This window comes from Bubalus bubalis, chromosome 9, assembly GCF_019923935.1.
Source record: "Bubalus bubalis isolate 160015118507 breed Murrah chromosome 9, NDDB_SH_1, whole genome shotgun sequence".
Lineage (NCBI taxonomy): Eukaryota > Metazoa > Chordata > Mammalia > Artiodactyla > Bovidae > Bubalus > Bubalus bubalis.
This window is the reverse complement of record NC_059165.1, coordinates 49,336,021-49,362,586: the sequence shown is the minus strand read 5'-3', so window position 1 is coordinate 49,362,586 and position 26,566 is coordinate 49,336,021. Positions and strand designations below refer to the sequence as shown.

General features: G+C 44.3%; 1 protein-coding gene across 5 annotated transcripts in view; it reads left to right on the top strand.

The window, feature by feature from the left end:
* The window catches only part of NDST1 (N-deacetylase and N-sulfotransferase 1), an 88,132-nt gene that overhangs the window by 44,816 nt on the left and 16,750 nt on the right, over positions 1-26,566 (top strand). For all 5 annotated transcript variants that reach the window (XM_044947447.1, XM_025292405.2, XM_044947448.1 and 2 more), the window contains 7 exons: positions 14,936-15,090; positions 15,746-15,931; positions 17,689-17,817; positions 18,641-18,823; positions 22,709-22,805; positions 24,028-24,151; positions 26,288-26,462. In XM_044947447.1, coding sequence (XP_044803382.1) covers positions 14,936-15,090; positions 15,746-15,931; positions 17,689-17,817; positions 18,641-18,823; positions 22,709-22,805; positions 24,028-24,151; positions 26,288-26,462 — 1,049 coding nt within the window. The remainder of the gene's footprint in view (positions 1-14,935; positions 15,091-15,745; positions 15,932-17,688; positions 17,818-18,640; positions 18,824-22,708; positions 22,806-24,027; positions 24,152-26,287; positions 26,463-26,566) is intronic.

Sequence of the window (26,566 nt, the reverse complement as noted above, 5' to 3'; positions counted from 1 at the left end):
CTAGGTATTTTATTCTTTTTGATGTGATGATAAATGGGATTGTTTTCTTAATTTCTGTTTCTGACCTTTATTGCTCATGTGTAGGAAAGCAAGTGATTTCTTTATATTAATTTTGTACCCTGAAACTTTATTTACCAAATTCATCGATGAACTGTAGTAGTTTACTAGTACCATCTTTAGGATTTTCTGTGTATAGTATCATGTCATCTGCAAACAGTGGCAATTTTACTTCTTCTTTTCCAATTTAGATTCCTTTCATTTCTTTTTCTTCTCTGATTGCCATGGCTAGGACTTCCAAAACTATGTTGAATAAAAGTGGTGGCAGAGGACATCCTTGGCTTGTTCCTGATTTGTAGGGAATGGTTTCAGCTTTTCACTATTGAGAATGATACTAGCGGGTCTCCCACATTGTAGGCAGATGCTTTACCGGCTGAGCCACCAGGGAAGTCTGAGTTTGTCAAATATAGCCTTTATTATGTTGAGGTAAGTTCCCTTATGCCCACTTTCTGGAGTGGTTTTTTTTTTTTTTTTTTAATCATAAATGGGAGTTGCATTTTGTCAAAAGCTTTCTCTGCATCTGTTGAGATGATCATATGGTTTTTGTTCAGTTTGTTAATGTGGTGTGTCACATTGATTTGTGGATATTGAAGAATTCTTGCATCCTTGAGATAAATCCCACTTGATCGTGGTGTGTGATCCTTTTAGTGTCTTGTTGGATTCAGTTTGTTGCTATTTTGTTGAGTGTTTTGTGTGTCTGTTCATCAGTGATATTAGCATGTAATTTCTTTTGTGTGTGTGGTATCTTTGGTTTTGGTGTCAGGGTGATGGTGGCCTCATAAAATGAGCTTAGGAGTATTTCTTCTCTGCAATTTTTGGGAATAGTTTCAGAAGAATAGGCATTAACTCTTCTCTAAATGTTTGATAGAATTTGCCTGTGTAGCCCCCTGGTTATGGACTTTTGTTTTGGGGAGTTTAAAAATCACTGTTTTAGTTTCAGCACTTGTGACTGGTCTGTTCATATTTTCTGTTTCCTCCTGGTTCAGTCTTGGAAGGTTGTGTCTTTCTAAGAATTTGTCCATTTCTTCTAAGTTGTCCGTTTTTTTTTTTGGCATATGGTTTTTGTGTATGCGTGTGTGGTCATCTTATGATCCTTTGTGTTTCTGTGGTGTTCATTGTTACTTCTTCATTTCTAATTTTATTGATTTGCACCCTTTGCCACTTTTTCCTGATAAGTTTGGCTAAAGGTTTATCAATTTTGTTTTATCTTTTCAAAGAACTAGGTTTTAGGTTCATGATCTTTTGTATTGTTTTCTTTGTCTCTATTTCACTGATTTCTGCTGTGATCTTTATGATTTCTTTTCTTTTACTAACTTTGGGTTTTGTTACTTCTTCTTTCACTAGTTGCTTTAGATGTAAAGTTAGGTTGTTTATTTGAGATTTTTATTGTGAGGTAAGATTGTATTTGCTGAGTCCCATAGGTTTGCTATTTTTTTATTTGTCACTTGTCTCTAGTTATTTTTTTTTATTACCTCTTTGATTCTTTCATTGATCCATTGGTCGTTTAGTAACATATTGTATAGTCTCCACATATTTATGTGTTTTATATTTTTTCCCCAGTAATTGATTTCTAATCTCATAGTTTTGTGGTCAGAAAAGATGCTTGATGTGATTTCACTTTTCTTAAATTTACCAAAGCTTGATTTTGGCCTATGGTGTGATCAGTCCTGGGGAATATTCCATGAATACTACAGAAGAAGATCTTTTCTGTTTTCTATAAATATCAACTAAGTCTATTTGGTCTAATGTTTCTTTTAGGGCCCGTGTTTCCTTGTTGATTTTTTTCGTCTGGCTGATGATTGATGAAAGTGGGGTTTAAAGTCCCCCACTATTGTGTGTCACTGTTTCTGCTTTTATGACTATTAGCATTTACTTTATATATTAAGGAGCTCCTGTTTTGAGCGCTTATATATTTACAACTTAAAAAAAAAGACAAGAAACAAGGAAGGGGGCACCATGTAATAATGATCAAGGGGTTAATCCCCAAACAATGTATAACAATTGTTATATTAACATACCCATTATCCTCTAAACTCTTTCCCATCCAGGCTGCAATAGAGCACTGAGCACAGTTCGATATGCCATACAGTAGGATTTGGTGCTTATGCATTTTAAATATAGCGAGCGTGTTCACATGTATCCCAGACTCCCTGCAACCCCTTCTCCCTGCCCTTCACCCCTGGCAACCATAAGTCATTCTTAAGTCTGTGAGTCTATTTTGTTTTCTAAATAAGTTAGCTTGTATCCTTTCTTTTTAAATTCCCCATACAGGGAATATTATGTGGTATTTCTTTCATCTCTGTCTGATTTTCTTCACTCAATAGGAAAATCTCTTGCTGCAAATTGCATTACTTCATTCTTTTTAATGGCTAAGTAATATTCCCTGAATAGGTGCCGCACTTGTCCTTCTGCATTCCTCTGTCGATGGACATTCAGGTGGCTTCCAAGTCTTGGGTATTGTAAACAGTGCTGCGGTGGGCCCTGAGGTGCAGTATCCTTTGGAGTGCTGGTTTCTTCTAGATGTGTGCCTTGGAGTAGGATTGCTGGATCATAGGGTAGTTCTGTACATAGTTTTATAAGGAACCTCAGTGGTGTTCTCTGTAATGGGTGTACCCATTTACACTCCCTCCACCAGTGTAGGGGGCTCTATTTTCTCCACACTGTCTCCAGCATTTATTGTTTGTAGATTTTTTTTATAATGGCCATTCTCACCATGTGCAGTGGTATCTCATTGTAGTTTTAATTTCCATTTGTTTAATAATTAGTGATGTTGATCATCTCTTCACGTTCTGTTGGCCATTTGTATGTCTTCTTTGAGACATGTCTGTTTAGGTTTTGGGTCCAATTTTGCATTCTGTTGTTGGCATCTTTTATATATTCTGAACATTAAACCCATAGGAGGCCTACGGTGTTCCAACATTTTTGTCCTCCTCTAGGTTGTCTTTTCACTCTTGTGAGAATGTCCTGTGATGCATGGAAGTTTTTTATTTTTTGTTTTTTTTTGAAGGCCAATGTCTGATTTTCGTTGTTTTCTGTGCCTTAGGTGTCAAATTGAAGGTTCCAGCACCAAATCGAAGGTCAGGGAGATATTCAGCCTTTTTTTCTTCTACAGTTCTATAGCTTAGTTCCAAAATTTTAGGCCTTGATTCATGGTGCATTAAATTTTGTGTATGGGATGAGGGAAGATCCACTGTCAAGGTTTTGCACGTGCCATTTGTTGGATCTGCAGTTCTCGCCGAAAATCCCATGGACGGAGGAGCCTGGTGGGTTGCAGTCCATGGGGTCACTAGGAGTCGGACACAACTGAGCGACTTCACTTTCACTTTTCACTTTCATGCATTGGAGAAGGAAATGGCAACCCACTCCAGTGTTTTTGCCTGGAGAATCCCAGGGACGGGGGAGCCTGGCGGGCTGCCAGAGTCTGTGGGGTTGCACAGAGTCGGACGCGACTGCAGGACTTAGCAGCAGCAGCAGTGCCATTTGTTGGATCTGTTCTTGGCCCAGTGACCAGTCTTAGCACTTCTATCAGAAATCAAGTGAAAGTAGAAGTGAGGGTGTTTCTTGCTTCTCAAGTCTATTCCGTGGTCTGTATGTCTATGCTACTGCAGTAATACGCATCGGGAATACTATTTGGCTCTTCAGTGTCCCTTGGAATTCCATGTGAATATTATGTTTTTACCAATTCAGGAAAAAAAAACCAGATTGAATAGGAATGAAATGAATCTCTATTTTTACTGAATAGTATTATCATTTGAACATTACTAGGCATTCTAATATATTTAAACATGTTGTTTTCCAATTATTTAGGTTTCTTTAAGCAGTGTTTTAGAGTTTTCAGGGTAGAAGTGTTTAACCTCCTTGACTGAATTCTGAAATATTTTGTATTATGTTTAAATTTTTTTTTGGAGTATAGTTGGTATTCAGTGTTGTATTAACTTCAGGCATACAGCAAATTGAATCAGTTAAATTATTCATCTATCTACTGTCTTTTAGATTCTTTTCACATAGGGGTTAATGCAGGGTACTAAATAGAGTTCCCTGTGCTGCATAGTAGATTGTTACTAGTTATCTATTTTATATAGAGTAATGTGTGTATGTTGATCCCGGTCTTCCAGTTTATCCCTTCCAGCCACCCCTTACTTTCCCTACTGGTAACCATAGGTTTGTTTTCTGTATCTGTGTTATCAATAATGGCATTTATGGCAACATTTTAGATTTTGGATATAAGTGATATCATAGGATATTTGTCCTTTTCTGTCTGACTTACATCACTGGCTGTGAGAATCTCTATGTCCATCCATGTTTCTGCAGAGAACATTATTTTGTTCATTTTTATGGCTATAATACTCCATTGTATATATGTACCACTTCTTCTTTACCCATTTGTCTGCCAGTAGGCATCTGTGTGGCCTCCATGTCTTTGCTATTGTAAACAGTGCTGCCATGAACCCTGGGGTGCATGAATCTTTTTGAATAATAGTTTTCTCTGGATATATGCCCTGGAATGGGATTGCTGGATCTTATGGTATTAATAGTTCTGTTTATTGTTTTTTAAGGAACCTGTATTTTCTTCTCCATCATGGTTATACCCACCTACATTCCCACCATTCGCGTAGGAGAGTTCCCTTTTCTCATTACCCTCTCCAACATTTATTTATAGATTTTTTTTTAACTTTTGTATGCATTTATTTTTTGCTGTGTTTATTTCTGGACTATCAATTTTTATTTCTTTCCTTTCTTCTGGGATATCTTTTTCTTCTGCACAACCTCCTCTTCTGGTTTAGGAACAATGTTTTACTCCAGTTAGCATCATCTCAGTGTGGCAGGGAGGGCTCACTTGTGGGTTGATCTGACCATGAGTCTCTAAGTCCTGTGCTGCCTCCTGGGGTCTTTGTTCACCTGAATGTGCTCAATGACCAGAGAATCTATGTCTTTGCCCTTAAGTTCAGCACTCTCTGCATGTGCGTGAGCATGTGCAGTAAAAATTCGGCACTTTTTTTGGGTCACTGACCCTGTGTCCAGCCCCACTGTTTGGCCTGTGCACACCTGCCAGCTCCACGCTGGAATGATGGAATGGCACACATCGCTTGTTTACTGTGACATCCTTCAGATACTTGGTGGCTTTTCAGATATGCATACACTTAATGGCCTGGGTGGTTTCTCGAGTGTTCTTAAAGTGAACACAAAGATTTGAACCTCTTGATCTGCATGATTTGTGGGGTTTTCTGGGTCAAGTGTATTGTGCTCCATTTTTAGAGATCACTTCAGACCCTGTTGGTTTTATGATGATGGCCATTGTGACCTGTATGACAAGACATCTCATTGTAGTTCTGATTTCCATTTCTCTAGTATTGGTGGTATTGAGCATCTTTTCATTTGCTGTTGGCCATTTGTATGTCATCTTAAGAGAAATGTCTGTTCAGATTTTTGGGCCACTTTTAAACTGTGTTGTTGGCATGTTAAACCCGTAGCAGGCCTCTGGTTTGTAAATATTTCTGCCAACCTCTAGTTGTCCTTTCACTCTCATGAGAATGTCCTGTGACACATGGAAGTTTTTAACTTTTTTGATGACCAGTGTATCTAATTTTCATTGTTTTCTGTGCCTTTGGTGTCACATTTTAGGACCCATAACCCAGGCCATTGTCCTGGAGATGTGTGTCCATTTTCATCTGTGGTTCTTAGCTTAGGCTGAGGGTTTCTTTCTGTGTTCCAAGTAAACTCTATGGTTTGTATGTCTATTTGAATGCAGTAGCACACTTTTGCAAGGTAAATTTGGCTCTTGAACATCCCTTGAAATTCCAAATAAATATTAGGAATTTTTCTTCCACTTCAGGGGGGAAAAAAGTCTCTGATTGAATAGGAATGAAATGAATCTGTATATTGGGCTGACTGCTGCTGCTGCTAAGTCACTTCAGTCGTGTCCGACTCTGTGCGACCCCATAGACGGCAGCCCACCAGGCTCCCCCGTCCCTGGGATTCTCCAGGCAAGAACACTGGAGTGGGTTGCCATTTCCTTCTCCAGTGCATGAAAGTGAAAAGTGAAAGTGAAGTCACTCAGTCGTGTCTGACTCTTAGCGACCCCATGGACTGCAGCCCACCAGGCTCCTCTGTCCATGGGACTCTCCAGGCAAGAGTACTGGAGTGGGGTGCCATTGCCTTCTCCATATTGGGTTGACTAGTATTGTTATTTGAGCAAGAGTAAGCATTCTAATATTTAAACATGGGTTGCTTTCCAATTATTTAGGTCTTCCTTAAGCAATGTTTTTGAGTTTTCAAGGTAGAAGCTTTTCATTTTCTTGATTGAATTCTGAAATATGTTATATTATGTTTAAATTTTTATTAGAGTTTAGTTGGTATACAGTGTTGTATCAGTTTCTGGCATTCAGCAAAGTGAATTAGATCTATACCTGTATGCACTCTGTTATAGATTCTTTTCACATAGGGATTAATGCAGAATACTGAATAGAGTTCCCTGTGCTATATTGTAGGGCCTTATTGGTTATTTGTTATATAGATATAGTATAGATATATTAGTGTGTATATGTTGATCCCAGTCTCCTAATTTATGCCTCCCAGCCACCCCTCACTTTCCCCTCTGGTAACTATAGGTTTATTTTCTATATAAGTGACTCTCTATTTTGTAAATAAGTTGATTTATACCAACTTTTTAGATTTTGCATAAGAGTGATATCACATGAAATTTAACATTTTTTGTCTGACATATCACTGACTATGAGAAGCTCCTGGTCCATCCATGTTGCTGTAAATGGTAGTATTTCGTTCATTTTTATGACTAATACTCCATCGTATATGTGTACCGCTTCTGCTTTACCCATTTGTCTGTCAGTGGATACTTAAGTTACTGCCATATCTTCGCCGTTGTAAACAGTGTTGCAGTGAACTTTGGCATCCATGTATCTTTTTGAATAATGGTTTTCTCTGTACTCTTGCCTGGAAAGTCCCATGGACGGAGGAGCCTGGTGGGCTGCAGTCCATGGGGTCGCTGAGTCGGACACGACTGAGCAACTTCACTTTTCACTTTCATGCATTGGAGAAGGAAATGGCAACCCACTCCAGTGTTCTTGCCTGGAGACGACTGAAGCGACTCAGCAGCAGCAGCAGCTGGATATATGTCTTTGAGTGGGATTGCTGGCTCATATGTAGTTCTGTATACAGATTTTTAAGGAACCTGAATATTCTTCTCCATCATGGTTGTATCCATTTACATTCACAGCAGTAGTGTAGGAGAGATCCCTTTACTCCTCACCCTCTCCAGCATTTATTGTTTGTAGATTTTTTGATGATGGTCGTTCTTTTTTTTTTTTTTTTTTTACCTTTTTATTTTGTATTGGAGTGTAGCTGAATAGCAATGTGATAGTTTCAGGTGGCTAGCAAAGGGACTCGGCCATACATATAAATGTGTGCATTCTCCCCAAACTCCCCTCCCATCCAGGCTGACATGTAACACTGAGCAGAGTTCCATGTGCTACATTATAGGTCCTTGCTGGTTATCCATTTAAACTATAGCAGCGTGTGCTTGTCTATCCCAAACTAGTCATACCCTCTATCCTTCCCGCCTGGGAGTTACAGGTTCATTCTCTCAAGCCTGTGATTCGGTTTCTGTTTTGTAAATGAATTCATTTGTATCATTTCTTTCTAGATTCCACATACAACAGATGTTATATGATACTTCTCCTGTGTGTTACTTACTGTATGACAGCCTCTAGTTCCATCCGTGTTGCTGCAAATGGCATTGTTTCATTCTTTTTAATGGCTGAGTAGTATTTAATTGTACATGTACCACATCTTCTTTATCCTCTGCCAGTGAACGTTTAGGTGGCTTCCATGTTTGGGCTGTTGTAACAGTGCTGCAGTGAACGGTGCAGCGCATCTGTCTTTTAGAATACTGTTTCTTTTCCGGACATATGCCCTGGAGTGGGACTGCTGGATCATATCGTACATAGTTCTTTTTTTTTTTTTTTTAATTTAATTTAATTTTTTAAACTTTACATAACTGTATTAGTTTTGCCAAATATCAAAATGAATCCGCCACAGGTATACATGTGTTCCCCATCCTGAACCCTCCTCCCTCCCCATTCCATCCCTCTGGGTCGTCCCAGTGCACCAGCCCCAAGCATCCAGTATTGTGCATCGAACCTGGACTGGCAACTCATTTCATACATGATATTTTACATGTTTCAATGCCATTCTCCCACATCTTCCCCGTACATAGTTCTATACATAGTTTTTTAAGGAACCTCTATATTCTTCTTCATCATGGTTGTACCCATTCACATTCCCACCTGTAGTGCAGGTAAGGTCTCTTTTCTCCGCATCCTCTCCAGCATTTATTGTTTGTAGATTTTTTGATGATAGCCATTCTGATCCATGTGAGGTTGTATCTCATTATAGTTTTGATTTCCATCAGTCAGTTATATTCTGCATCTTTTATGTGCTCTGGGCCACTTGTATTTCTTTTCTAGAGAAATGTTTTTTTTTAGTTTTTTGCTAATTTTTAAATTGTGTTGTCGACATCTTTTACCTATTCTGGATATTAATCCCATAATCAGTCTGTGGGTTTGCAAACATTTTTTGCTATTCTCCTGCTTGTCTTTTCACTCTTTTGAGAATGTCCTGTGATGCATGAAGGTTAATTTTTTTGAAAGCCAGTGTATCTATTTTTCATTGTTTTCTGTATTTTTGGTATCATATTTAATGAACTCGGAACAAAGCCAAGGTCATGGAGATGTTCACGTATGTTTTTCCTACATAACTGTAGGTTCAGTTCAGTTCCATTGTTCAGTCGTGTCCGACTCTTTGTGACCCCATGAACCGAGCACGCCAGGCCTCCCTGTCCATCACCAACTGTCGGGAGTCTACTCAAACCCATTTCCATTGAGTCGGTGATGCCATCCAACTATCTCATCCTCTGTCATCCCCTTCTCCTCCTGCCCTCAATCTTTCCCAGCATCAGGGTCTTTTCAAGTGAGTCAGCTCTTCACATCAGGTGGCCAAAGTATTAGAGTTTCAGCTTCAACATTAGTCCTTCCAGTGAACACCCAGGACTGATCTCCTTTAGGATGGACTGGTTGGATCTCCTTGCAGTCCAAGGGACTCTCAAGAGTCTTCTCCAACACCACAGTTCAAAAGCATCCATTCTTCAGCCCTCAGCTTTCTTTATAGTCCAACTCTCACATCCCTACATGACCACTGGAAAAACCATAGCCTTGACTAGACGGACCTTTATTGACAAAGTAATGTCTCTGCTTTTGAATATGCTGTCTAAGTTGGTCATAACTTTCCTTCCAAGGAGTAAGCGTCTTTTAATTTCATGGCCACAATCACCATCTGCAGTGATTTTGGAGCCCCCAAAAATAAAGTCAGCCACTGTTTCCACTGTTTCCCATTCTATTTGCCATGAAGTGATGGGACTGGATGCCATGATCTTAGTTTTCTGAATGTTGAGCTTTAAGCCAATGTTTTCACTCTCCTCTTTCACTTTCATCAAGAAGCTCTTTAGTTCCTGTTCGCTTTCTGCCATTAGGGTCATGTCATCTGTGTATCTGAGGTTATTGGTATAGCTCCTGTCAATCTTGATTCCAGCTTGTGCTTCATCCAGCCTGGTATTTCACATGATATACTGTGCATATAAGTTAAAACCAGAGTGATGATATTCAGCCTTGTTGTACTCCCTTGCCAATTTTGAACCAGTCTGTTGTTCCATGTTTGGTTCTAACTATTGCCTCTTCACCTGCACACAGGCTTCTCAGGAGGCAGGTAAGTTGGTCTGGTATTCCCATCTCTCTAAGTGTTTTCCATGATAGGTTTGTTTTCTATATCTGTGACTCTAATTCTGTTTGTAAATAAGTTCATTTGTATCAACTTCTTAGATTTTGCCTATAAAGTGATATCGATAGGTACTTGTCATTTCTGTTTGACTTAATCACTGACTATCAGAATCTCTTGGTTTATTCATGTTGCTGCAAATGATATTATTTTGCTCATTTTTACTGCTGGGTAATACTCCATTGTATATATGCACCACTTCTTCTTTACCCTTTGGTCTGTTGATAAGTTGCTTCCACGTCTTGGCTGTTGTAAACAGTGCTGCAGTGAACCCTGGGGTGCATGTATCTTTTGAATAATGGTTTTCTCTGGAATATGGCCTGGAGTGTTATTGCTGGATCATGTGGTATTAATAATTCTGTATATAGTTTTTTAAGAAACCTCTGTATTCTTCTTCATCATGGTTGTACCCATTTATATTCTCACCAATAGTATAGGAGCATTCCCTTTTCTCTGCACCCTTTCTAGCCTTGATTTTTTGTAGATATTTTAATGATGGCCATTCTGACCTTGTTGTTGTTCAGTTGCTCAGTCGTGTCCAGCCCTTTGCAGCACACCAGGCTTCCCTGTACCTCACTGTCTGCTGGAGTTTACTCAAACTCATGTCCATTGAGTCAAGGAAGCCATCCAACCATCTCATCTTCTGTTGCCCCCTTCTCTTCCTGCCCTCAGTCTTTCCCAGCATCAGGGTCTTTTCCAGTGAGTCAGTGGTTCACATCAGGTGGCCAAAGTACTCGAGCTTCAGCATCAGTCCTTCCAGGAAATAACGAAGGTTGATTTCCTTTAGGGTTGACTCGTTTGATCTCCTTGCTGTCCAAGGGACTTTCAAGAGTCTTCTCTAGCACCATAGTTCGAATGCATCAATTCTTTGGCCCTCAGCTTTCTTTATGGTCTAAATCTCATATCCGTACATGACTACTGGAAAAACCATAGATTTGACCAGATGTACCTTTGTTGGCAAAGTGATGTCTGTGCTTTTTAATACAGTGTCTAGGTATCATAGCTTTTCTTCCAAGGAGCAGGCATCTTTTAATTCATGGCTGCAGTCAACATCCACAGTGATTTTGGAGCCCACGAAAATAAAATCTGTCATTGTTTCCATCCCCTCCCCCCCCCATCTATTTGCCATAAAGTGATGGGACTGGATGCCATGTTCTTTGTTTCTTTTGGTCTTGAGTTTTAAACCAGTTTTTCACATTCCTCTTTCACCTTCATCAACAGGCTCTTTATTTAGTTCCTCCTTGCTTTCTGCCGTTAGGGTGGTGTTACTGCATATCTGAGGTTACTGATATGCAATGTTACCGGCAATGTTGATTCCAACTTGTGCTTCATCCAGCCTGGCATTTCACATGATGTACTCCGCATATAAGTTAAATAAACAGGGTGACAGTATGCAGCCTTGACGTACTCCTTTCTCAATTTTGAACTAGTCTGTTGTTCCATGTCCAGTTCTCACTGTTGCTTCATGACCTGCATACAGGTTTCTCAGGAGGCAGGTAAGGTGGTCTGGCATTTCTGTCTCTTTTAGAATTTTCCACAATTTTTTGGACCCACAGTCAAAGGGTTTACTGTAGTCAATGAAGTAGAAGTAGATGTTTTTCTGGAATTCCCTTTCTTTTTCTGTAATCTAATGGATATTGGAAATTTGATCTCTGGTTTCTCTGCCTTTTCTAAATCCAGCTTGTACATCTGGAATTTCTTGGTTCACATACTGTTGAAGCCTAGCTTGCAGGATTTTGAGCATTACCTTTTAGCATGTGAAATGAGTATAATTGTGTGGTAGTTTGAACATATTCTGGCATTGCCCTTCTTTGAGATTGGAATGAAAAATGACTTTTTCCAGTCCTGTGACCTCTGCCGAATGTCCCAAATTTGTTGGCATATTGAGTGCAGTGCTTTAACAGCATCATCTTTTAGAATTTTAAATAGTTCACCTGGAATTCCATCACCTCCACTAGCTTTGTTTGTAATAATGCTTCCTAAGACCCTTCCTAAAAGAGTCTGTTGTAAATAGCATGTGTGTATATGGGTCTTATTTTTGTATCCAGCCAATTTATGTCTTTTGGTTTGAGCATTTAATCCTTTTACATTTAAGGAAATTATCAATATGTATGCTCTTAATGCCATTTTGTTAGTTGTTAGTTAGATTTATTTCTAAAGATTTTTTTTCTTCCTTTGCTCTTTTGTTCTTTTCTCTTGTGATTTAATGTTTATCTTTACTGTTGTGTTTGGATTACTTTTCCTTTTTTGTGTCTGTATCTTTTGTAGATTTTGTGTGTGTGTGTGTGTGTGTGATTTCCCTGAGGTTTTGATATAGTAGTCTACATATGCACAAGATTGTTTTAAGTTGTTGGTCTCTTACTTGCCAGTATTCATTCGTACTCTCCTCTTTCCTAGATTTATGGTTTAGTATCAGATTTGTGTATGAATGATTTCCTCCCTTTTGTTTGCCTTTACAGTGAGCTTTCCCATTTTGTACTTTTCCTGATTCTCATCATCCGCCCTTTATTTTCTGCCTAAAGAAGTCCCTTTAAGATTTGTTGTAAGGCTGGTTTGGTGGTACTGAATTCTCTTAGCTTATGCCTGTCTGCAAAGCTTTTGATTTCTCCATTGAATTTGAATGAAAGCTTTGCTGGATAGAGTGTTCTTGGCTGTGGATGTCTCCCTTTATCACTTTAAGTATATTGTGCCAGCCCTTCTGGCCCCCAGAGTTTCTGCTGAAAAATCAGCTGATAACTCTGGGGGACTTCCCTTGTATGTTATTTGTTGCCTTTTGTTTTCAATGTTTTTTTGTCTTTAATTTTTGTCTGTTTTATTAATATGTGTTGGGGGGTTATTCAAAAGCAGAGACATTACTTTGCCAACAAAGGTCCGTCTAGTGAAGGCTATGGTTTTTCCTGTGGTCATGTATGGATGTGAGAGTTGGACTGTGAAGAAGGCTGAGCGCCGAAGAATTGATGCTTTTGAACTGTGGTGTTGGAGAAGACTCTTGAGAGTCCCTTGGACTGCAAGGAGATCCAACCAGTCCATTCTGAAGGAAATCAGCCCTGGGATTTCTTTGGAAGGAATGATGCTAAAGCTGAAACTCCAGTACTTTGGCCACCTCATGTGAAGAGTTGACTCATTGAAAAGACTCTGATGCTGGGAGGGATTGGGGGCAGGAGGAGAAGGGGACGACAGAGGATGAGATGGCTGGATGGCATCACTGACTCGATGGACATGAGTCTGAGTGAACTCCGGGAGTTGGTGATGGACAGGGAGGCCTGGCGTGCTGCGATTCATGGGGTCGCAAAGAGTCGGACACAACTGAGCGACTGAACTGAACTGGGGGGTTTATGGTCCTCCTTGAGTTTATGTTGTATGGGATTCTTTCTGGACTTGGGTGATTATTTTCTCATGTTAGGAGACTTCTCAGCTATAGTCTCTTCATATATTCTCAGTCCCTTTCTCTCTCTCTCCTCCTTCGGGACCCTATAAAGCGAATTTTGGTGTATTTAATATTATCCCAGAGATTTCTGAGACTGTCCTCATTTCTTTATTTTTTTCTTTATTCTGTTCCATGGCCGTGATTTCTATCATTTTGTCTTTCCGTTCACTTCTTCTGACTCAGTTATTCTGCTATTGATTTCTTCTAGTGTATTTTTCATTCCAATTATTGTATTGTTTTCATCTCTGTTTGTTCTTTAAATCTTCTAGCTCTTTGTTAAACATCTTTTGTATTTTAATTATCTATGCCTCCATTCTTTTTCCGAGATTTTGAATCATGCTTACTATTGTTACTCTAAATTCTTATTCCTTGGTGGCTCAGAGTAAAGTATCTGCCCACAATGAGGGAGACTTGGGTTTGATCCCGGGGTTGGGAAGATCCCCTGGAGAAGGAAATGAAAACCCTCTCTAGTATTCTTGCCTGGAGAATTCCATGGACAGAGGAGCCTGACAGGCTACAGTCCATGGGGTGGCAAAGAGTCAGGCAAGGTTGAGCAGCCTCACACTTCAGCATCTTTAAATTCTTCTTCAGGTTGGTTGCCTATCTCCACTTCATTTAGTTGTTCTTATGGGGTTTTATCCTGTTCTTTGCCTGGAATGAGTTTCTTTTCATGTCTTAAGGGTTGAGGTTGAAGGCTGAGGGCTGTCTGGTTCATACTTGCCCTCCTCTTGGTGACTTTCCCTCATTCCTCACCTGCTACCCTTCAGGACTGGGCAGGAGGGAAGAGCCCATGAGTGGTCATCTGTAGTGAGTATTCACTTGAGCTGCTACCTGCTTGGGCCACAGTGAGGACAGCCTCTCTTAAATCCTAGGCAAAGCCTCCTAGTCTGCAGCTCTGGAAGGAAAGTCTGCAGCTTAGCGCCAAAGCCGAAGAAGAGCAACACTGGGTTGTTTGTCAGCATTTTTATGTTCTTAACCCTTAACAGGGCTTTTCCCGGCTGGTACTAGTGGTATAGAATCTGCCTGCCCGTGCAGGAGACACAAGAGAGGCAGGTTCCACCCCTTGGAGTAGGAAATGGCAACCTGCTCTAGTATTCTTGCCTGGAAAATTCCATGGAGAGAGGAGCCTGGCAGGCTGCAGTCCATTGGGTTGCAAAGAGTCAGACATGGCTGAGCCACACACACACAACCCTTAGCATATCAGAGGTAGTTGTGGTGATACACACAAGACAGCTTAAACATCCTGTGTATATGTATATACAAGAAACATCTGTAAGTTAGTAAGTAAAAGATAGCCCAACAGAAAAACAGGAATAAAATCACAGCAAGCAAGTCAGAGCTAGAGGAAACCCTTGGGATCATTGTGTCTGAACTGCACATTGCATAGACAGACCTTGAGGGCCCAAATACGGGGAGAACTTGGCCGAAGTCATCCACTCACTCAAGGCCACATGGTTCCAGGACCTGGGCTGGGGCTCTGTCTGTGCTGCCCTGTAGCTCATAGAACTGCTCTGAGCAACTTTTGGGTGGGACGTGGCCTTCCACGCCCACCCCTGGGCCTTGAGGCAGGTGGGCTGGGCTGAGCGGCCTGTGCTTGGGCTATAGGTACTGATGCTGAGGATGCGGGGGATGACCTGCTACTATCATACGTGAAGGAGTTCTGGTGGTTCCCCCACATGTGGAGCCACATGCAGCCCCACCTTTTCCACAACCAGTCTGTGCTGGCTGAGCAGATGGCCCTGAACAAGAAGTTCGCTGTCGTGAGTAAGATTCCCTACAGGGCAGAGCCGGGTGGGCTTGGGGCTGGACTGGGGGTCAGAACTGCTGGCCTCCCGCTGCTTTTGCAGTTCCATGTGACAGCTTTTTATTAACATTTTTATAGCCACTGTCTCTTTGAAGACTCATTGATACCCAAGAGCCCAGTATCTCGATAGCATCATTTTAGATAAGAAACGGAAGCTCGGGGAGGCCACCCCAGCTTATAAGAGGTCTAACCAGAACTTAAACCCAGGACTGTTGGCTTCCAGAGCCCAAGCTCTTGTCTTGGGCTAGACTAGGAGCCCTGGTCAGCTCCAGGAGGTGCCCAGCAAGGAGAGAATAAGGCCTGGTGCTGGTGCCCCTGAGCTACCAGCCAGTCATAGTGACCACGAAGGCAGAAGGGTGCCCATCCTTGCTCCTCACTCCTGGAGCAGGAGGAAGTGAGCGCTGGGCTGAGAGCTCAAGCCCCGGCTCGGCCGGTTTCCTCCAAAACTCTGGGCCCTGAGCCTCAGCTTCCCCATCTGCACCTCGAGGTCTCGGACCTGCCGCCTTTCCTTGCCTAGTCTCTGATTTCTCTCCCCTGCCCTACAAAGGGGAAGTGAGGCCCGGAGGAGCAGGAACCCTGTGCTCACCCTGCCCTGGCCCTCCTCTCCCCAGGAGCACGGCATTCCCACAGACATGGGGTACGCGGTGGCACCCCACCACTCGGGCGTGTACCCTGTGCACGTGCAGCTCTACGAGGCTTGGAAGCAGGTGTGGAACATCCGCGTGACCAGCACAGAGGAGTACCCTCACCTGAAGCCAGCCCGCTACCGTCGTGGTTTCATCCACAACGGCATCATGGTGAGTGCGGCCTGGAGCCTGAGAGGCAGGACTTTGGGGACCTGGTTAGGGGTTTCTGCTGTCCCCTCTGTCACCTGAGGCTCTCTATCCCAGGGAGGGAGGAGGCCAGTCTGCCTCTTTAGTGAGCGACTCTTATGCTTTTGTGACAGGATCAGGTGGATGAACATTTTTTAAGAGGCCTCTGGTGAGGCCCTGGGACAGGCCTCTGTCTCATCCATTTGTTGGCTTAGGTGAAATGTATCTGTCCCTTTTTTACATACTGGGAATACTGAAATGCACAAAGTCAACAGAAGTCCCCACCTTTGTAGACCTGACATTCTAGTGACAGGAGACAGTGCATTCATAACTGTGTAAAGTATATAATGGTCAGATGGTATAAGTGCTGTGGAGAAGAATCAAGCAGGGGGATGGAGACGGTGTGCTCAGAAGAGGAGAGGGCTTGCCAGGTGGTGCTAGTAGTAAAGAACCTACCTGCCAGTGCAGGGAGACGTCAGAGGCATGGCTGTGATCCCTGAGTCAGAAAGATCCCTGGAGGAGGGCCTGGCAGGCCAGTCCGGTATTCTTGTCTGGATAATCCCATGGACAGAGGAGCCTGGAGGGCTGTGGTCCATAGGAATTGCAGAGTCGGACATGACTGAAACGACTTAGCATGCGTGCGGCAAGAGGAGAAACTTAAACAAGATGGTTAGGGAGAGCCTTTCGGGGATGGAGCCATGCTGCTGCATAAGGAAGAGCATGCATGGCAGAGAAAACACGTGCAAAGGCCCTGAGGCAGGCTTGTGCAGGTGGTTTTGAGGACCAACTAGCAGGCGACTGTGGCTGGAAGACAAGTTGGGAGGTGGCAGGAGATGAGGTCAGAAGGGTGATTGGTGGACCAGGTCATGTAGGGCAATATAATACCCCTGGATGGACTTCAGCTTTTAGTCTGGTGGGAGGGTTTTGAATGGAGTACTCTGATGACTTGACTCATGTATTAAAAGGATTTCTATCATTCTGGCTGCTAGGGGATAAAGTGGGGAGCAGGTGGACTCCGGCTGTTGCAGTCTTCCGGTTGAGGTACAGTGGATGGCCCAGGGTGCAGTGCTGGAATGTGATCAGATTCTGGACTTATTTAGTATTTAGAGCATACAGGAACTGCTGATGAGTTGGATATAGCATATAAGAGAGAGAAAGATTATTCCCAGTTTTTGACCTCAGCCGCTGGAGTGACTGGATAGTTCTCATCAGTCCAGATGGGCAGCTATGGGAGAGCCAGAGTCACACCTCCATCCATCTGTCCACTGACCTCCTCCTTTCAGGCATTCCTACTGACTCTGGGGATGAAGGTGGTGACGGAGAGGGTGGAGCACATAAGAAACAGCTAAATCAGTGCACAACCAAGAGTGCCATGAGGCAAGTGCTAAAGCCAGGAAAGGAGTCACAGAGCATGCCTGGGGATGCTGCTCTAGAGAGGGAAGGGGCCCTTGCTGGGCATACAGGCCAGGTTGCCAGAAAGAGTCTCCCTTGCCAGTCCCTATTACCTTGGAGTCTGCTCATTTTGTACAGAGAAATATGAAAAGTATTTACGTATGTAAACGGGCGAGGCTGGGTGGGCTCACTTGGGGGACTGTCACAGGCGGCAGACGTTCTTTGGTGGGGAAGACCCCCAAGGGTGGGGGCCGTGTGGTCACACAGAAGGCTGCCTCTCTGAGGACACACCCTGCCTGCCACCATGCGGACCTGGAGAAACCATAGCTCCTCTCCCGCCCCATCCCTAGGTCCTCCCGCGGCAGACCTGCGGCCTCTTCACACACACCATCTTCTACAACGAGTACCCGGGTGGCTCCAGTGAGCTGGACAAGATCATCAATGGAGGCGAGCTCTTCCTGACCGTGCTCCTGAACCCTGTGAGTGCTCCCCAGCCCTTGGCTGGCGGTGAGGAGGGGCTGCCGGCCCGCCATCCCTGGGGGAGGGCAGGAACAGGTGTGCAGCTGGGAGTTAGAAAGCCCGCCTTCCAGCCCTGGCCCTGCCCCCACTTGCTGTGCGACCTTGGCAGAGAATCTGAGCAGTCTTAGTTTCCTTCTATCATCTTGCATTTCTTTACAGTAGTGTTGGCATTTTTGTCCATGTTCTTTTTCCAATCCTTGTGTGTATAAATATATAAATATTGTGTATTAACATACATAATAAACTGAGTATGTTAAACTATATATCACTATCTATCTGTATACATTTATATATATGTACTGATATATATATAGATTAAAAGGCGCTCGCTATAGATGTAGAGTGCATTTTAAACTTTTCACTTCTTTTCCTGGGCCTCTCTTTCCTTATCTGTAAAATGGAAATAATCGTCCGTGCTTTGATAATGTTAGATAGATATCAAATGGTGGTGGTATCAGCTTTGAGGGGTAACCGTGTATTCCTCATGGTTCATGTACCCCCTCACCTTCCTGCCAAAAAAGTACAAAAGAGCACCCACGTGTCTGCACAGGAGGTCTGCTTCCCTTTTGGGGCTGCTGTGCTTGGTGTCAGACTGGATTCACCTGGTGCACATAGTCTGAGGTCACATGGCAAGTTTACTGATGGCCCCAGTGAACCGTGGACTGGTCATCGAGTGGCACCATAAGCTTAAGCAAGGCCAGCGGGTCAGAAGTGGGGGTGAAGGTAGTGAAGGAGGCTCAGAGGCTGACAGCCCCTGCCTCCCATCTTCCCTCCCTGGAGCAGATCAGCATCTTTATGACACACCTGTCCAACTACGGGAATGATCGCCTGGGCCTGTACACCTTCAAGCACCTGGTGCGCTTCCTGCACTCCTGGACCAACCTTCGGCTGCAGACGCTGCCCCCGGTGCAGCTGGCCCAGAAGTACTTCCAGATCTTCTCCGAGGAGAAGGACCCGCTCTGGCAGGTGAGTGGGGCTGATGGTCTGGATGCCTCGCTGCAGGGAGGGAAGGCCCACCACCCACAGGCCTGCGCTCCAGGCATAGGCTCAGGGACTCGGTCCTCAGGCCCTCATACTCGGGTACACTTGCTCACCGGGTGTACACTTGCTCACCAGGTGTACGCTTGCTCACCAGGGGTACACCTGCTCACCAGGGGTACACTTGCTTACCGGGCGTGCACTTGCTCACCAGGGGTACACTTGCTCACCAGGCGTACACTTGCTCACCAGCGGGGGCACTGTCACTTGTTCTTGTGCACGTGAGACCTCCCATGCAGAACCTATGTGAATGCACACTCACACACAGCCTGTGAAAAACAGCATCGTAGAACTTCTCACTCCAGCAGGCTCTGAGCCTGGGAAAGGGAAAGTCAGAGAGCTTAAGGGACAGTCCTTTGGGAAGTCTGCCCCAGTGTTCAGTTGCTTAGTCGTGTCCAACTCTTTGCAACCCCATGGACTGTGGCACGCCAGGCTTCCCTGTCCTTCGCTGTCTCCTGGAGTTTGCTCAAACTCATGTCCATTGAGTCAGTGGATGATGCCTTCGAACCATCTCATCCTCTATCGCCCCCTTCTCCTCCTGCCCTCAATCTTTCCCACCATCAGGGCCTTTTCTGATGAATCTGCTCTTTGCATCAGGTGGCCAAAGTATTTGAACTTCAGCATCAGTCATTCCAATGAATATTCAGGGTGATTTCCTTTAGGATTGACTGGTTTGATCTCCTTGCAGTCCAACAGACTCTGAAGAGTCTTTTCTAGCACCACAGTTCGAAAGCATCAATTCTTTGGCCCTCAGCCTTCTTTATGATCCAGCAGTCACATTCGTTCATGACTACTGGAAAAACCATAGCTTTGACTGTATGGACCTTTGTTGGCAAAGTGATGTCTCTGTCTTTTAACACACTGTTAGGTTTGTCATGACTTTCTCCCAAGGAGCAAGCGTCTTAATTTCATGGCTGCAGTCACCATCCACAGTGATTTTAGAGCCCAAGAAAATAAAGTCTGTTTTCCATTTTTTTCCCTGTCTATTTGCCATGAAGTGATGGGACTGGATGCCTTGATCATAATTTTTTGAATGTTGAGTTTTAAGTCAGCTTTTTCACTCTCTTCTTTTACCTTCATCAAGAGGCTTTTTAGTGCCTCTTTGTTTTCTGCCATTAGGGTGGTGTCATCTGCATATCCCAGCAGTCTTAATTCCAGCTTGTGCTTCATCCAGCCCAGCATTTTGCGTGATATACTCTGCATGTAAGTTAAATAAGCAGGGTGACAATATACAGCCTTGACATACTCCTTTCCCAATTTTGAATCAGTCTGTTGTTTCATGTCCAGTTCTAACTGTTGCTTCTTGACCTGCATACAGGTTTCTCAGGAGGCAGGTTAGGTGGTCTGGTATTTCCATCTCTTTAAGAATTTTACACAGTTTGTTGTGTTCCGTACAGCCAAAGGCTTTAGTGTAGTCAATAAAGCAGAAGTAGATGTTTTTCTGGTTTTTCCTTTTCTTTTTCTATGATCAACAAATGTTGGTAATATGATCTCTGGTTCCTCTCCTTTTCTAAATCCAGCCTGTACATCTGGAAGTTCTTGATTCACGTACTGTTGAAGCCTAGCTTGAAGGATTTTGAGCATTGCATTGCTAGCATTTGAAATGAATGCAATTGTTTGGGAGTTTGAACATTGTTTGGCATTGTGCTTCTTTGAGATTGGAATGGAAACCAACCTTTTCCAGTCCTGTGGCCCCTGCCGAGTTTTCCAAATTTGCTGGCATTTGAGTGCAGGACTTTAACAGCATCATCTTTTAGGATTTGAAATAGCTCAGCTGGAATTCCAAGACCTCCACTAGCTTTGTTTATAGTAATGCTTCCTGAGGCCCACTTGACTTCACACTCCAGGATGTCTGGCTCTACATGAGTGATCACACCATTGTGGTTATTGGGTCATTAAGATCTTATTTGTACAGTTCTGTGTATTCTTACCACCTCTTTTTAATATCTTTTGCTTCTATTAGGACCATACCATTTCTATCCTTTATTGTGTCCATCTTTGCATGAAATGTTCTCTTGATATCTCTAATTTTCTTGAAGAGATCTCTAGTCTTTTCCATTCTATTGCTTTCCTCTATTTCTTTGCATTGTTCACTTAAGGCTTTCTTATCTCTCCTTGCTTTTCTTTGAAACTCTGTATTCAGGTGGGTGTATCTTTCCTTTTCTCCTTTGCCTTTCCCTTCTCTTCTTTTCTCAGCTATTTATAAGGCATCCTCAGACAACCATTTTGCCTTTTTGCATTTCTTTTTCTCAGGGATGGTTTTGATCACTGTCTCCTGTACCGTGTTACAAACCTCTATCCATAGTTCTTCAGGCACTCTGTCAGATCTAATGCCTTAAATCTATTTGTCACTTCCACTGTATAATCATAAGGGATTTGATTTAGGTTATATCTGAATGGCCTAGTGGTTTTCCCTACTTCTTCAACTTAAATCTGAATTTGGCAATAAGGAGTTCATGATCTAAGCCACAGTCAGCTCCTGGTCTTGTTTTTGCTGCCTGTATAGAGTGTCTCCATCTTTGGCTGCAAAGAATATAATCAATCTGATTCTGATATTGACTTTCTGGTGATGTCCATGTGTAGAGTTGTCTCTTGTGTCGTTGGCAGAGGTTGTTGGCTATGACCAGTGTGTTGTCTTGGCAAAACTCTGTTAGCCTTTGCCCTGCTTCATTTTGAACTCCAAGGCCAAACTTGCCTGTTACTTAAGGTGTCTCTTGACTTCCTACTTTTACATTCCACTTCCCAGTGATGAAAAGGACATCTTTTTTTGGTGTTCTAAAAGATCTTGTAGGTCTTCATAGAACTGTTCAAGTTCATCTTCTTCAGCACTAGTGGTTGGGGCATAGGCTTGGATTACTGTGATGCTGAGTGGTTTGCCTTGGAAACGAACTGAGATCTTTCTGTTGTTTTTGAGACTGCACCTAAGTACTGCATTTTAGACTCTTTCTTTGACTGTGAGGGCTACTCCATTTCTTCTAAGGGATTCTTGCCCACAGTAGTAGATATAATAGTCATCTGAATTAAATTCGCCCATTCCCATCACTTTAGTTCACTGAATAAGATGTTGATGTTCACTCTTGCCATCTCCTGCTTGACCATGTGCAATTTACCTTGATTCATGGACCTAATGTTCCAGGTTCCTGTGCAATGTTGTTCTTTACTGCATCAGACTTTAATTTCACCACCGGACACTTCTTCAACTGAGCATCATTTCCACTTTGGCTGTCTTCCCCAGTGGGGACTGTCAAAAACTAGGAGCAGAAGCTTGAATTGATGGTCTCACAGTTCAGACCAGGAGTCCATAACCTAGCTTTTAAGTCAGTATGGCCTGTGGTCTGTTTTTGTAAATAAAGTTTTATTGGGACATGGCCATGCTCATTCTTGGACATACTGTCTGTGACTACTGTCAAGCTCCAATAGCAGAGTTGAGTGGTTGTGACAGACCGGATAGTACCCAAGCCTAAAATATTTAATAAACATTTCAAAAGATTTACTATACTTCATAGAAAAAGTTTTCTGACCTCTTACTGAACTTTTAAATTCAACAATAGGAGCCTGTGAGCTCCTGTTGTGCGCCAAGTGCTGGGGTGAGCATTTTTTAAGGCTTTGTCTGGGAGCAGGAGACTGACCAGAAATCATTGCTGCCTACCAGTAGCTCAGTGTCCTGAGGTGGGGATGGGACAAGGACACATGTAGTTACACTTGTCACTCAGGGCTGTGAGAGCCACACGTCCATGTGCAGCGGGAGTCTGGAATCCATTCACTGAGTCCATTCTTCCGCCCACCCTGACGTCTCTTCCACTGTCATTTTAGGATCCCTGCGAAGACAAACGCCATAAGGACATCTGGTCCAAGGAGAAGACGTGTGACCGCTTCCCAAAGCTCCTCATCATCGGCCCCCAGAAAACAGGCAGGTCTCTCCACTCTTGACGGCTTCCCCTACTGTCCCAGCCACAGAATTCTGGAGACCGTCGTGCCCTGGTCTCACTCCCCAGTAATCTACACGCTGTTTCCCAGGAAGTGGGACCGAAGCTGGGGTGACCATGAGTTGCCCATCACTGTGGAGGTGGGAAAGGTAGAGGTTGGGCATTGAATTCTCCTGTTGTGAACCACAGCCTCGGGGAGCTCTCTTGGTGTCCTCTTGGGAGTTTCTGAGTCCAAGCAGAGAAGCCCAGATCAGATGCTCTGCAAGACTGAGCAGTGCCTGGCAAAACTGGGTCAGGGTGAAGAGACTGTGACAAGTTAGCCGTGTCTGCAGTGGTGGCATGCACACCTTTGGTATGGATGGCTGCTCCCACGTTACAGACGAGACACTCGAGGCTCACAGAACTTGTCACTTTCTCTAACACATTTAGTTAGGAGATGGCATATCCAGGTCTGGAACTCTGGTCTCTGTGCCCCCAAAATATATACCCTGAACCACCGAACTCTGTAGTCTCTTCTCTTCTGAAACCTCTCATTAGAGCATGTTAACTGTAGATCCGTGTAGGAAAGGAATGGACTCTCTAAAGGGAGGGAGTCAGCCCTGTACTGTCGAAGGGGGAGGGAGTGTGAGTGAAGGAAGGGTACTCAGAGAGGAGGCATCTGGGCCAGATTTCTTAGCCCTTCAAGAATTTCACACCAGCAGACTGGCAAGTCTAGAACTCCCTTGTCCTTGAGTTCCTCCCAAGTGCCAGAGAGGACCAAGGCCCAGGGCTTGAAGGGGCCAGCAGAAACCATCTTCTTCTGGGGTTTTGAGGGGACTGTAATCAAGTGGATGTGAATGCCGGAGTACAGTGCTGAGAAGGATTCTGAGGCCAAGTCTTCGTGAAGAAGAGTGCTGTGGTGGGCTAGTGATGTCTGCAGTGGTCTGAAGCCAAGTCTTCGTGATGAAGAGTGCTGTGGTGGGCTAGTGATGTCTGCAGTGGGTTCAAGAGTTGGGGCGCCCACCTGCAAGCTCTGTATTTGCCTGTCCTGAGTTTAGTATGTTTCCCTCATGGTAGAGATGAGGAAACTAAACCCAGAGAAGAGAAGGGACTTTTCCAGTGTCTCCTAGTGAGTAACGGAGAGCCAGGACCAGAATTCAGGATTTCAGACTCTGTCTTTTCGCTGGGGGCCTGGGCCCAGGTCTCACCCGCCTTCCTTCCCTGCAGGCACCACGGCCCTCTATCTGTTCCTGGGCATGCACCCCGACCTCAGCAGCAACTACCCCAGCTCTGAGACCTTTGAGGAGATCCAGTTTTTTAATGGCCACAACTATCACAAAGGCATTGACTGGTGAGTGGGTCTTTCTGTCAGCAGTGGGACAGGACAGCCGCCATGGAGGCCGCCAAGGAGGAGGTCTGCCGAGGCCACAGCAGGAAGCAGCTGGCGCTTGCTCACACGCAGCCAGTTCCTGTAAACAGGGACAAAGTCCAGTGACCCTTGAGTCATGATGTTGGAGCCTGCACACAGATGGGACACTTGATGAGGAAGCCCTTTGCCCCTTTATATTGCCTGGACTCATGGAATACTAGAAGTTAGAGTCCATCCCCTTCCTTGCCTTCATGAGTCCAAGAAGAGAAGAGGGACATGCCTGAGGCCCTGAGAGCTGAGGACAGAGCAGGGGTTAAAATCCAGGTGTTCTGACTGGAAATCTGGCCCTTTCCACTGTGTGTGATTGACCATGTAGCAGGAGGCGTTCTTGTGAGCCCTTCAGAGGTGGCTCCTTAAGTCTTCAGGGAGTCTCCTGGGAACGTGGCTGGAGTTGCAGATTCCTACCAGAAGCTGTCCCCAGAGGCTACCCCAGGGTGTGGGTGCTAGGGGGATGCTTTCACACCGTGTTTCTTATGTTTGCCTCTCTCTTATTTGTCTTTTCTAACCTGATACATGTATTACTCTTGTTTATTATTTTTATGTCTGTGGTTTACCCGAAGAGAGACCTCATGGGCATTATTCTGTTTGTTTTTTGGTATTTCTCTGTGTATTTCCATCAGCTTATTTCTATCGTTCAATCTTCTGTCAGGCAATCTAGCTGTCTTTTTCTCTTTCCGATACTGCCACAATCTCTTATCTAAAATCCACTGTAACCAGATGCATGATTGGAAGTCACCTCTTTCTGGATTTAGAGAGACATAATATATTTAACAGCACCTTCACCAAGGTCTGGGGCAGCACCCATTAGCAAGTTTATTAATATATCTGTAGCAAAGTATGTGAACATTTATGCCAAGTAAGATTCTTAAGTCAGGGTTTGCTGCCAGATGGCTTTGCTACAAGCTTAGCAAAAAAGCTTCTTTCTCAGAGCTTTCTCCCTTTAGGTACAACCAACAATGAATTGTGAACATAAAGGTGCTGTTTTGTAAAGAAATTTTGGAAATGTGAGAGAACTAGCAATTTCTCAGCTCCACTCCAAATATTTTGTTTGTAGCGGTACAGAAATCCCCTAGGCCCCCAGGTAACTCTGAATTCTGATAAATGGGTCCCTGGGACCACCCAGGAGAAACCTCACCTCACAAGGGTGGAGTAGGGCTCCTATGCCCTTAACTAAGATGGGCTCTGTGGGCTTTGGTTCCCAGAAAGTTCTGAAGCTGTAGCTCCATCTTGCATGAGTAGGTGCCCCTGGGAGGGTCTGGAGTGTTTATTTTGTTTTCTGCTGCTGCTGCTACAGCTGCTAAGTCACTTCAGTCGTGTCCGACTCTTAGCGACCTCATGGACTGCAGCCTACCAGGTTCCTCCGTCCATGGGATTTTCCAGGCAAGAGTACTGGACTGTTTTCTGAGGGGCCCTCAACCTAGAGGTGATCTCAGAGGACTGGTGTGGACAGTCACTTTGGGCGGGATGTGGAAGGTTCATCTGGGAAGCTGTGAGGTTCACCCATATGAGGCAGGCGGAGTAGGGGGGCACAGATGGTAGGCAGTCAGTCGCCTCCCCTCCTTGTCTGCTGGTCTACAGTAACAGCTTAGAAAGTACCATCAGGTCAGGAAGGAAACCCTGCAGCCTGGAGGCAGCAGAGGGCGTCCTTCCCCTCAGTGCTGGGGTTCCCGGGTCAGAAGCGTCCCCGCTCGCCCCCTAGTGGCAGTAAGGGTTAGGGCCCTGTCAGTTTCACTCCAGGAGCATCCCATTTAAGAAGAGAAGACACAACCCCTTCCCATGCGTACACACCTGCCCCCCTCCCCCCGCCCCACCCGCCACACACATCTTCAGATCCTCTTGATCCCAGGTCTCCCCGAAAAAGGAGCTGATTCATAAGATGGAGTCTGCCAAGTGGCCACTCTGTCTTGGATCCTGGCAAGTAAGTCCTTGTCAGACTGAGAGCAGTGTGCCTGCTTGCTTTCTCACGTTCCACACCCAGTGAGCCTGGCCCTCCCGGCTGTGTTCCTCAGGCCCCTCCTGAATCTTGCCTGTGAGCCCTCTTCTGTGGGCTTCCTGCAGGTACATGGAATTCTTCCCTATCCCCTCCAACACCACCTCCGACTTCTACTTTGAGAAAAGCGCCAACTACTTTGATTCGGAAGTGGCTCCCCGGCGGGCAGCTGCCCTGTTACCCAAAGCCAAGGTCCTGACCATCCTCATCAACCCAGCGGACCGAGCCTACTCCTGGTACCAGGTGAGCTGGGTGGGGCCCTGGGCAGTGGCACAGGCTGTGTCTACCACTCAGCCACTAATAAATATCAGCAAACATTTACCCTGTGTCGTCTTTGCGCTCGCCCT